This window comes from Heteronotia binoei, chromosome 14, assembly GCF_032191835.1.
Source record: "Heteronotia binoei isolate CCM8104 ecotype False Entrance Well chromosome 14, APGP_CSIRO_Hbin_v1, whole genome shotgun sequence".
Classification (NCBI taxonomy): domain Eukaryota; kingdom Metazoa; phylum Chordata; class Lepidosauria; order Squamata; family Gekkonidae; genus Heteronotia; species Heteronotia binoei.
Window position 1 is genome coordinate 30527342 of NC_083236.1, and position 13314 is coordinate 30540655.

At 40.1% G+C, this 13314-nt stretch overlaps 1 protein-coding gene across 3 annotated transcripts in view; it reads left to right on the top strand.

The window, feature by feature from the left end:
- The window catches only part of SLC7A6 (solute carrier family 7 member 6), a 49966-nt gene that overhangs the window by 20378 nt on the left and 16274 nt on the right, over nucleotides 1-13314 (top strand). For all 3 annotated transcript variants that reach the window (XM_060254066.1, XM_060254065.1, XM_060254063.1), the window contains exons 3-5: nucleotides 2378-2503; nucleotides 8425-8569; nucleotides 10241-10364. In XM_060254066.1, the coding sequence (XP_060110049.1) occupies nucleotides 2378-2503; nucleotides 8425-8569; nucleotides 10241-10364 (395 nt within the window). The remainder of the gene's footprint in view (nucleotides 1-2377; nucleotides 2504-8424; nucleotides 8570-10240; nucleotides 10365-13314) is intronic.

Consider the following 13314-nt stretch of genomic DNA (forward strand, 5'->3'; position numbering starts at 1 on the left):
GTGTATGTAAGTATTCTTGCAAAGGGCTTTCTCCCGTCACCCCATTCAGCTCTGACCAAACTAGAAAACAATGTATTATCTGAGAAGAACACTCTCACTGACTCCCTGTTGTTCTTTTATTTTGTGTGTTATTTTTGTTGCCAAAGTAACTAGAGTTTCTGAATCTTTTGCCTCCTTTATGGATGTTGTGGCCCTGCTATTTTCTGTTCATGCATGGCCAGAACTTAGAAATGGGCTTGGCTTCTCACCCCCCAGTGATGTTAAACTAAATGTATAGGTGTTTTTATTGCTCAGTTCAGTAGGGAGAATGCAAGTCTAATTTTTTTGCCATACAAGAAGGGTATGCCTAGGTGATTGTTTTATATTTGGGAGAGCATTGTTTTTTTCCCATCTGCAAGAGGAAGCTGAGAACAGATTCTCTGTCTGTTAACCATGGATACAGTGATAGGTCAAAGTATTAGTTGTTGCAAAAATCAGGTGGTTTTGAAGTTGGATATAATGTATGTGTTGCTCTGCTTACCTCCTTAGAAGACAGGTCAAGGCAGTTGTGGATGGAAACTTGGCTGATAACGTGGTTACCATCCACTATATTGAAGCTGCGATTTCATCATATTTATGTTTACCAAGTTGTTCCATAGGTACTTTGTGCTGTTGTCACAAGATATTCCCTGTGTGTCTACATTGGCTTGTAAAATAGCCCTGACTTAGCAGAAAGAACTTGTGCTACAGAGCATGATAATCAAGTTAAGCAGCCCTTAAATATTTTACTGTAAGCTCCATTTCAACTACTTAGTCTCCAGTAGCCCAGTGGATTCTGTGGCTTCAGGGTCAGCTCTGCAAGCTGTCTCTTATACCCTGCCCCTTTTAGCCAGGTCCCATCAACTCACTCTTGAGGGTGGGGGTTGGAAAAAGATGCAGAGCTTGGGTACTGTTTTTGTAGTTCAGTTCAACATGAGCTCATCAATGAGATATGTGCCTGTAAGAATGACTACTTTTGGATAAATGGAGAAGGTACAGCTCAGTTTTCTTCTACCCATGCCCTCCATTTAGATGAATGAAAACATTAATTAGTTTAAGATTAATTTAGTATAGGTTAGTGATGGCATTGCTATGAATATCCTCTGTTTGCTGTTTTAGTAATGTAATGTAAGGATAAAAGGCTTCAAAAGGAAAACCTCCCATCTATTGCTTAAGCCACAATTAACTGATCTTTATTATCAGCTCAGACCATTTTTCAAATCAAGTTGGGGAGGTTTGGTAACATGCCATAGACTCCCATACTCACACCTCTGATATGCTGCAGTTTCCCCCATCCATTTGTAGGTTTCTCTAAAAAATGTTTTGCTGTGATACGCAAACAGGAAAAATAATGGAGCTAATCTCTTAAACTGTGATCTGAAACCATGATTTGAAGTGGGATTGCAAGTCATGGCTGAATCTTAGCACTCAAGTTTGGTTGCCCAGTTTGGATTTTGTGGCATCCAGACATTTGCATGTAAGACTACAGAAGAAAAAAGAGGACAGTATGTGCAGGCCACTGTTTATGCATGTATGTGTTTTTAAACCACATGATTTACAGACACACACAATGAAACAGACAATTTTGGATTTCGATGTGGGTGTGTGTGCTTGTATTCTTGTTTATTGAAATAACTTTTCTGTGGTGCATAGTTGAGGATTTTAAAAATCTGATATTAAAGTGTTAAGTTACTGTCACATCATGATTTATTATCTATGCTTTACAGGAAGGAGATTACAATTTTGCTAACATGCTTTCCCATTATAAACAACTGTGCTTTTTGGAGCTTACCAAATGGGTAGTTGCTTAGAGCTGTTCCGTACTTTTAAACAAATTTCTTCATTCAGCAGGGAATTATGTTTGGCTGCTCGTCACGTTTTAGTCTATCCAAAAGTGTGCCTAATCCTTGAGTCTAACCATGGTGTTAAACTAATTAACTGACACTATTTGATGTTGCATATAGGAGTTTCTAAGTGGCACTTCCTGTTTTAAGTAAGAGTGTTATAGTTAAAGGAAAGCTGTTTAATTATCATCCTTCATTGTGAAGGTGCTAACTGCAGGGTGATATTTGTAAAGATGATTAGTAGGTTGGGAGTGGGACTACAGCCAAGAAATCTTCTCATGCCTTAGAACCTCTCCATATGAAATGTGTATGTCTTGAAGTCACGAAGGGAACAGAGCCACTTATATGAATTCCTTTGCCCACTACAGTTCTGCTTAACCCAGCCTACTAAAACTTGTTTGCACTAATATGTAGTTGTGGCATGTTAACTCCAGCATGGAGCAGAATTCCAGGTTGGTGCTTAATAAAACAGAACACTCTCTAATATCCTTCTTGCTTCCCTTTTTGTTTCCTAGGTCTCTTAACGTTTGTAAATTGTGCCTATGTTAAGTGGGGAACCAGGGTGCAGGATGCATTCACCTATGCCAAAGTCACTGCCCTTATTGTCATCATCGTAACAGGAGTTGTTAAACTATGCCAGGGTAAGATTAACAGCTCAATGTATGGAGGTTTGTATTTATCAGAAAAAAAAATATTGAGGAGCATCTGTTGGATTGTTCATGGATAAATAACATTTATTGGTTCTCTCTCCCCCAAGCTAAGCTGATCCATAGTAATGAGCTTTAACTGGGCTAACCTGTTATTAAAAACAAAACTTGCATGATTGCGTAATCTTGTGGTAGGAACAAAAACAGGATTGATAATAAGAACCTGTTATAAATTAGCAACCTAATATTCATTTAATAAGGAAGCAGTTTGGAATAGCTCACCTTCATTTGTATTGTAGTTAGACACAATGCATATTATTGATTTCAAGAATTTAAAAGGAACATTGCCTGTGCTGTTCATCATCTGTCTTTTAGTGCAGCCCTGATCCTGAGGGACTGGATCAGGAGGTAATTATAGCTGAAAGCAAAATCTAAGATAAAAGCATCTTGTTTAAAATGCCATAGCTTTAAAACCTTGTATCGTTATTTTGAATGTTTTGAAATATTCTGCTACCAATCCAGGATATTTCCCCATGGCGTCCATTGCATCCTGAAATGGTACATGTTGCATGAAATGAATGCTCAGGAAATTTTTCTGTTAGCAATGATTGTTTATTATTCATGTGTAACAGAGCCCTTATAGCTGAAGGTGTTACACACATCTGTGCAAATGCAAACATTTAAGTTCAAGTACATACAGAAGTGGAAATACAAGTATAATGAGATATTGTGTGTGTATCTTTGTGATGTTAAATCTTCTTTAACTATCTGTTAGTTTGTAACCATGTTCTAATTTTTAGTTCAGAGTGTCCTTCCAGCTCCTTTTTTACTTTATTCAAAGCAGTTAAAGAGCTCCTTTTGGTAACCCCAAGGTCTTGTATGAGCATATTGGGGAATTGGCTTTTTTAAAAAAGTTTGATCAGCATATCCCATGGCTGTAGATCATATACTTTATAAGTGTAAGGGCCCAGTTTCAGTTCCTGGGATCTCCATACAGGGCCTAAGCTGGTAATGCTACATCTTGCTGAGATTTTGGAATACTTGTGCCAGCCAAGGTAGACTATAATATGTTAGATAAGTCAAAACATGATTTTTGCATAGAATAGCTTTAGTTAGTCACATATACCAAAAACTAAGTTTGAAGTTTCTCTCCATTACAAAAATGGTTTTCACATGACAGTGGGGATTGGTTTTTTGAAAAACAGCAGAGGCTGTTTAAGAATATAGAACAGGGTGTGCAGTTCTTTGGGTTCTGACTTGTGCATAGAATGAAACCCACATCCTCAAACACAGGTGGAAATACAGCAACTATTTAAGTTTGTTTCACACAGTATTAAGCATTTAAGTTCATATGTATATATGCTTAGTACAGATCGTCATGCCTAGAGTGGTTGGTGATGTGCATAGGATTGTACTTTACAACCTCTGTACAGCTAACTGTTCAAAGTGCCCCCTCTTTTTTGCGCAGTATAAAGCATTCTTTAAACTGAACAATGATTTGGCTCTTCAGCGGTGGGAAACTTCTCCAGAGAAAGCATTGGCTTGTTGAATTGTGGCTCCATGCCTTGCAAGTTTCATTTAAATAATATACCACTTTTTTCATCTGTTACACTGCATTAGCAGCAGGTTGATCTAGAAGCCCAACTAATGAAGGACTTTCAAAGCAGCCCATGCAACTTTTGTGTGTAGCTGGTTTTGGCAAGGTTGCAGCATAAAAGCAGAAGCACACTGCTCTTTACCCTTCAATCATGCCCCCCCATCTATTGTTCAGTTTTTAAAATAACTGAGCCTGCTGACTCCCCCCCCCCCCCCCATGAACTGTCTGTATTCCAGCTATTGTGACTTTATCAGGTGTCTGTGTATAAGCTTTTATTCCTGTTTATTTTGGAAGGTTTCTTAGTATGCTGACTTGAGAAAATAGGAAGCCTGCACTGTGCTGAAAATGTGTTTTGTACCATTTGTCCTTTTCATATTTAAAAGGGCTGCGATACCTGTTTCCCCCTCCCCCCTCATATTTTGTGCCCATGTAGAATAACACATGAACGCAACACAGTCACATATCCCCTGGCAAATATGATTTTAAAAATATGATTAAAAAACTCCTTACCCATCATTATTCTAACCTACTGCTTTTTCATTCTCTTAGTGCTGCATAAGGGAGGTTAAAAATATTAAAATGATGAGAGAAGAATTGGACACGCAGTCTTAAGCATTGCAGATATTTCAAGGCTGAGGAATGCTTTAGAACTCTTTAAAATGTTTTTGCAGTTCAGGCCGAATAAAATACAGGCTATTTTTAAAATGTATTTCTGGAACTCCTTTTTCCATTTTAAAAATACAGCTGAAAAAAGTCAAGTTAGCCGGAGTTCTTGTTACTTTTAGTTAGTGTAGAGTGGGAATTGTAATCTAGTAAAAGATGTCCACCCTAGCTTCAACCCAGGCCAACGTGTTCTCTGTCTTGGCCCCTACCTGGTGGAATGAGCTCCCACTGGAGATCAGGGCCCTGTGCGGATTGTAGCAGTTTCGCAGAATCTGCAAGACAGAGCTGTTCCACCAGGTCTTTGACTGAGGCTGTGGGCATTTCATCAATATGTGGCCTTGCTGCTGCAGCAGCCCTGCTGAAATAGTTTGCTGAATTGTCATATGGAAGAGTAGATGAAATTGGATACCACCATCTGGAGAATTTAAGCCTGTTTTTAGAATATTATACTGTTTTTATTATAGGCATTAATGTTAACTTGCTTATTGATTGTTGTTACGTGCCCTGAGCCCTTTGAGGGAAGGGCAGGTTATACATAAATATAAATTTAGTAATGCATCCTTTTTTGTACACCAGCTATTAAGTGCAAGAACTCACAGTGAAATTGTAAATTAATTTGTTGAGAATCCTGCTTCGATCTGTTCATTGGGGTTTATTCCCAGGAGAGTGTTGTTCGGATAGTCAGCATCCCAGGTTTTTGTTTTTGATTCATTCTTTCTGCAGTTATAATATTTTTTTCAAGTAGATCAAATTCCCAATTCAGTATATTGGTTAAGAACATTGCTACTTGGTCATTTCCCTTTATACCACAAGCATGGATATACCACAAGCATGAGCCGCTTCGGTGGGAAGGGCGGGATATAAACTGAAATAAACTGAAACTGAAACGGATAGCTTCAAAACTCACTTAAACATTGGATAAACTCAAATTAACAAATGACGTAAAGATTTACTGTCTGTGACTGATGGTCTTAATGGTCCATAGAAGAATTCTGCTTCCATTGTTGACTGTGGGTTGGGTCTAAGCCCTCATTAGACTTAATGATGCTTATAGAAATCTTTTTTTTTGTTTTGTTAAATGCTTTAGATTGGCATAACTTTAATCTACATGCTTAAGGGGTAATAAAATCATAGAATGGTCTAGTTGGAAGGGACTTCCAAGGTCATCTAGTCCAACCTCTTGCATAATGCAGGAAATTCACAACTGCCTCCTCCCCAGACCCCCAATGACCCATGTTCCATGCCCAGAAGATGGCAAAAACCCCCTTCAGGATCCCTGGCTAAACTGACCTGGAGAAAACTGACCCCAAAGTGGCAAGCAGCATTTCCCTGGGTGTGTAAGAAAGAACCATGAGAACTAAGCACTGATAAAAACCCTTCCTGCCCTCTCTCATTATCTGCCTAAGTTCACAGAATCAGCATTGCTGTCAGACGGCCATCTAGCATCTGTTTAAAAACCTCCAAAGAAGGAGAGTCCACCACCTCCTGAGAAAGCATGTTCCATTGAGGAGCCACTCCAACTGTCAGGAAGTTCTTCCTAACGTTTAGCCAAAAACTCTTCTGATTTAATTTCAACCTGCTGTTTCGGATCTGACCTTTAAACAGAGGCTAGATGGCTATCTGACAGCGATGAAGATCCTGTGAACCATCCTCTATATGACACCATCCTCCATATGACAGCCCTTCAGGTACTTGAAGATGGTTATCATATCACCTCTCAGTCATCTCCTCTCCAGGCTAAACAAATCCAGCTCCTTCAAACCTTTCCTCATAGGACTTGGTCTCCTGACCCCTCACCATCTTTGTTGCCCTCCTTTGGACACATTCCATCTTGTCTATATCCTTCTTAGATTGTGGTGAGGTCTAACCAGAGCAGAGTAAAGTAAATAAATGAGATCTGAAAGATCACACATGTAGATGGTGTATGTAGTATAGAATCATAGAGTTGGAAGGGACCTTCAGGGGCATCTAGTCCAACCCTCTGCACAATGCAGGAAACCCACAAATATCTACCCCAAATTCACAGGATCTTCATCACTGTCAGATGGCCATCTAGCCTCTTTTTAAGGAAGGAGAGCCCACCACTTCCCGAGGAAGCCTGTTCCACTGAGGAATCGCTCTAACAGTCAGGAAGTTCTTCCTAATGTTGAGCTGGAAACTCTTTTGATTTAATTTCAACCCACTGGTTCTGGTCCTACCTTCCAGGACACAGAAAACAATAGTACACCATCCTCTGTATGACAGCCCTTCAAGTACTTGAAGATGGTGATCATATCACCTCTCAGCCGCCTCCTCTCCAGGCTAAACATCCCAGCTCCTTCAACCTTTCCTCATAGGATTTGGTCTCCAAACCCCTCACCATCTTCGTCGCCCTCCTCTGGACCCTTTCCAGCTTGTCTATATCCTTCTTAAAATGTGGTGCCCAAAACTGAACACAGTACTCCAGGTGAGGTCTTACCAGAGCAGAGTAAAATGATACCATCACATCATGTGATCTGGACACTATACTTCTGTTGATACAGCCCAAAATTGCATTTGCCTTTTTTTTTTTGCTCCTTTTTATATGTTCTCCTTTTTTATTCCTCCAAGGAAAGGATCACTCCATACCTTAGGAAATATCATTTGGGGGGGGTCTGTTGATACTTCTGTGGATGAACATCAGGGAATGAGTGGGTGACTTCTTAATCTGAACCCATAAAACCCCACATGAATGTTTCAGTCCCCTTAGGTTCATGATGCTGCCATTAATTTCCAGAGGATGGCTGAGGGTTTTAGTAGTGTTGGGCTTTGTTTTGGGTCTTGATTCTATAATAAGATGAGCTTTTTACATTCTCCCTATTTGTGAAAAAGATAAAGCTTTTTAATATACATGGCATTTAACATTTTATGTACAGTTAAAAAACACTGAGAATAAAAGGAAAGTATAAATCATTTATATCTGTGACTTAATAGTAAAATGGAATGCTGTAACCAGATGATAACTGTGTATGATTTTAAATGGTATTTTTAAAAAAGACGTATTGTGATATTCAGGGGTATTCCATATATGACAGCAAAGGATCATAGCAAGTCAATTGTATTAGCTTCAATTTGAATTTCAAACCTGTATAGTTCTTGCTATGAGCTTGCCTATGTTGGCTTTTATTGTGAGTTGGCCATGCCTCGAATTGACCTTTCTTAGCAGTTGAGCAAAACTGAAGTTGACTTTTTCACTTTGCAAGGAAAGCAGAAAGGAGAGGAAATGAGGCGTAATCTATATACACGCAGCAGAATGAGGAGGCTGAGGGGTAGGCTTGTTCCACTGTGTCCTTGCTGATGGGAAATGCTGTTTTTAATGTTCTCCCCTATAACTTTTTGCAAGCAGAAAAAAGGTGCGGCATCAGGGAGCATTTTCTATTTGCATAATGTTTTTTGTTCATTTCCTCATGAATGTATTTGTAAGGAAGCATTTTAAAACATTGAGATGTTGCACCTGTAGTAGTTCAGTGTGGTGCAGTGCATTCTCCCCTCTTATTCTGCTGTCTGTGTAGATCAGATTTCTGCTTGCCACCCTGAAGGAGCTTTTGTTCTTGGGTTATGTTCCATCCTTGTATAAACAACTTAATCTTGTGTGTGCCAACATTATTGATTCCAGTGTTTTTCTTTTTGTGTACAGGATACTCACAACACTTTCAGGACTCTTTTGAGGGATCATCTTGGAACCTTGGGGGCATTTCTCTTGCACTTTACTCTGCCTTGTTCTCATACTCAGGTTGGGACACCCTTAATTTTGTAACTGAAGAAATAAAAAATCCAGAAAGGTAAAAGTTTCTTAAAGGTGTTAACTTCATTAAATTAAGTATTCAGGTATCTCATAAGGATCTGTCACTAACAAGTTTGTCCTGAGTTGACAGGGAATTTGATCTCTGGAAATATTTTACACTGACATTAGCAACTCAGAGCTAACATTATAGAGGGCAGCCTACAGAAGATGAAGTCTAAGAAAGACCAGTTAAGAAAGGCTTGGTGGGCTGCAGCAGACTGTCAGACTTGACAACACTGGATGTGTTATGTTTTATGACTTTTTACTTTGCTAAATTTAACTCATATTAACACGTAGATGACTGCTATATGCGGTTTTACTACCAAACATCCCTTGGTGTTTAAAACCATCTCAGAGAATGTTGAAAGTTTTATAACTCACTGCAGAGCCTTTTAGTAGTTAACTCAAAAGTTGTGTGATAGGGGAGAATGCCCAAATACAAACAGCATGATTTCTTCTCCCAGAATTCATTACATGGTGATATTAGACCTGAAGATGTAATATTATAGATAAGCATTTGCATAACTGAGCGCTCTGTCAAGAATTCCTAGCGCAGGGAACCCTTGGTATGAGTGGGTAGGGCTCAGAGTTACACAACCAACTTGGAGTGTGAGTCCTCGCAAACCAGGGAAGTGGGGTAGCCACGCCACCACTCCATTAGAGCATCCCTGCAATCAGAAGCCAGAGGGCGGATTCCTGATCTTTCTGGAATTAAACCAGAAAGTCCACCCTTCAAGGTTGGACAATTGCAGAATGAGTTTCTATGAAATAATTACCAGTAGATGGATGCTTTGTCAGGTACTGAATTTAGATTGCAATCTCTGAAGTACAGAACAACCAATTATAGTAAAAGTATTAAGGAATGTTTGAATTTCAGAGGAACTTGGCAGTAAGAAGGAAAACAAAAAAGCTACCAGTTAAGGTTCTAGCTACACAGTTACATCTTAAGGCAGGGGTGTTGAACTCATTTGTTATGAGGGCTGCATCTGACATAAATGAGACCTTGTCGGGCCGGGCCATGTGTGTACCTTTCTAAGATTAGATAGCAGAGATATAAACTTTATAAAGGACTCAGACAAACACAGTTAAAGGGTTTTTTTTCTTTTTTAAACTTAAAACATTAGCACACTAGTATTAAAGGTGCTTTCTTTGTATTTCTCCCATGGGATCCAGGAAACTGGGCAAAAGAAGCTCTGGCTCTTTCCTTCCTTCCCAAGGGCACCAGGAAGACCAGGTGGGGGGGGGGAGCCTCAGCCAATAGAAAGAAGAGAGGCTTGGCTCAGTGGCTCTGTTGTGCGATTGAGAGAGCCTGGCAAAGCAAGCTCTGCCTCCCCACCTTCTTCCCCAAGGATGGAGCCTCAGTCTGTGGAGAAAATAGAGGTTTTGTTCTGTAGCTCCTGTGTGATTGAGCAAGCCTTGCAAATCAAGCTGTTATGCGGAAAGAAGCAAGAGAGCCAGTTGCTCAGGGGCCTGATAGGAGCACTCCAGGGGCCTGATTTGGCCCCCCGGGCTGCATGTTCGACACCCCTGCTTTAAGCAGTTTGTGCTTAATTCAATCTAAATATGATTATAAATAGCTGACAACCCAAATTTCAAGAATGCATTATTCAAAGGAATGCATTTTTCTTGTATCATTACCACTTCTAAGCTGTTTCTTTCATTTAATCAGGAACCTGCCACTGGCGATTGCAGTTTCTATGCCAATTGTGACAATTATCTACATTTTGACCAATGTAGCTTACTACACAGTTCTGGATATTAATGCTATACTTTCTAGCGATGCAGTGGCAGTGGTAAGTTGGATATTTTTCTATATATTTTGTGTGCTAACGATGTATTTCTTAGGTCAGCTCATCAGCTCTGAACTATGTAGGGTTCTTGTTGAAGCTAAGGTGTACCAATTTCTGCTGGGTGACTATTCATGTCCTGACTGCCTTTTGACTTTTCTGACCTACTTAGATCAATATATCTTTCACACATGGATGAATTGGCATCTGTATGCAGCAAATAACTTATATATGCAGCAAATAACCTGTGCATTTCCTCCAGGTTTAATAGCTTCCTCATAGACTGAAGCACACCTTGTGCAAAATTAGTAGTGCTTGCCTTGTGAATATGTGAAGCTACCTTCTACAGAGCCACACTATTGGTTTATCACAGGGGTGACCAAACTCGCTTAACATAAGTGCCACATAGAATAAATGTCAGATGTTTGAGAGTCACAAGACATGAACAAATATCACACACACACGTCTTTATAAAAACTCTTAATACTTTCTTTACATGGAAAGATAACATATGTATGCACTTTACAACATGACCATGCTAGAAGAAGACTTTTAAAAAAACAAAAGCTGGGAATAACAGTCCCCTTAAAACCAGCATAGGGAAAGGTTAGGGAATTATTTTTCTGCACCAATGGGAGAAGGAAGCACACATGTACCGTATAAATCACTGACTACTGTTTGCTTCATTATGCATCTCTCTTTGCCTTGACACCCAGGTTAATAAATACAGCTCCTATAAAAGAGCTATGAAATGAAGGGGAAACCTGTGCTGCCATCTTTAATTCTGTCCCTCCTTCCAGTAGCTCCCTTGGCTCTTGCGGTCTTTCCCCACTCTAGGTGAGTGGGCATTCTCTGAGGTGGAGGAGAAGAGCTTGCAGGCCTGCCTATTTCTCCCTTCTTCCCCACTTCACACACGGCACTTCACACATGGCAGCACATTTACTTGAGACTAAGCCTGTATTAAGTTCCTCTTCGACCTCTGGGAGCCGCGCAATATGTGTGAAGGAGCCGATTGCGGCTCCTGAGTCGCAGTTTGACCACCCATGGTTTATCAGGAACAGTATTGTCTAATTGAACTGGTGTGGCTTTCCAGGGTCTCAGGTGGAACTCTTTCACATTACCTACTACCTGTTCCTTCCCCCCCCTAACTGGAGATTTTTTTTTTTTTTTGGAGGGGGCTGAATTTGTGACCTTTTGCGTGCAAAGCAGGTACTCTGCCACTGAGCCACAGCTGCACTCCTGTGAATGTTAGAGATTGGCAAAGTTGACTATTTGGTGAGATGCACAACAATTTAGGGGCTCACCAAGATTAGCATTGCTACATTTTGCAGCAGAGGAGATTTCAAAGTGTACGTTTCCTTAAGGGTGAAGCACTGACTAGGTTGCAAGGGTGCCCAGTGTAGCTTCTGATTGACCCTGTAGAAAATGAACAGTGTACCTGAGACCATGAAGCAGCATTGAGGCCTCAGCAGTGGACTGTCATCCTTGGCAAAGGCAATAGTCAGGTTGAAAATGGCGTGTTTTCTCAGTCCACCATCCCATTTGGCATTGGACTAACAATGGGCTGCATGAGCTTTCATGGCAGGTTAAGTTGGATGAGGATGCAGGAACCCACTGTTGACTGTAGCCGATCAAAAACCTAGCTTCAATACCTCTGTAGCCATGGCTTTTGGGGGGCAGGAATGCACAAGAACACAGTTCTGGCTGGCTTAGTGTCAGGGGGTGTGGTCTAATATGCAAAAAGGTTCCTGCTGGGCTTTTTCTACAAAAAAGCCCTGTGTGAAACAATGGTGATGTCACAGGGTGTGGCCTAATATGCAAATAAGTTCCTGCTGGTTTTTTCTACAAAAAAGCCCTGCCTCTAGCTGTTTACTTCATAAAGGTATTTTGCAAATTGTTAGCTAATGCCAAAAGAGGGTGTTTTGAAAGATATTCCTGTTTTTTTTATTCCATTGTTATTTTGTATTGTCATGTTGAAATATGTTGAAAAAGAGACTAGCTATCTTATCTTTTATCTGTTTACTTACCTAGGTGTTGACATGCCTAATGTTTGAACTTATCGATCTCAAGCTGATAGGTTACATCACCTCTCTGCTTTCTAGTCCCACTAAAAGTGTTGTGATGTGTAGAACTCTGTTACATTAAAGGTTAGCATTTTATCCAAGTTTTTTCAAATAAATTTGAAGGTCTGTGATCTTTTATGTGAGGTAATGTTAACGCAGAAGCAGATATTCATGAACATGCTTTAAATCCTGTACTGTTCACATACAAGGAACAGAAGTACTGTGGACTTAACTTTTAAGATCCTTAATATTTTAACTCCTGTCATGTTGGCTGGTTTGAACTTGAGATGGTTAAAGTTTGTATTCACTCTTTTTCCATGGAGTTTAGGAGATGGTGCTTTTATCTTGGTAAATACAGTGTGAGGAATGCGAGTGAGAGAGAGAGTGATCTGTCCAATGAGCTTTATAGGGATTTGGTTTTCCGTGTTCAATCCCGCCCTAGAACTATGCCACACCAGCTCTTTAAGATTAGGATCTGCTTGTCCTTTGCAGTGTGCCCCTCCCCACTGCGCAGAACACAGCTGCTTGCATTGTGGAAAGCAATCCTAAAGAATTCCCAATCAGATCCAAAATTAGTTTATTCTTTATTGTTCTTATATTGTGTGTGTGAAATGGCATTTGGAGTGGATTGTAGACAACTGGCTACAATCTGTATTTACACTATAATGTCAGCATTAGAGTTTGTTAGAATTTCCATTGTAATTGACAGGAACTAGATGTTCCAGGAGACATGAGTGCCACCAAAAACAATGGTTTTATGTCTCCTTCTCTGTCAATAACATGTAAGCAAAACAAGATCCATTCACCTGTTTCATTGGTAGCTGATTACTGGGGGGCGGGGGAGAAGCTGGGACTCTGATGGTATGTCATGTCGTGTTTTTTTGGATTTTTGT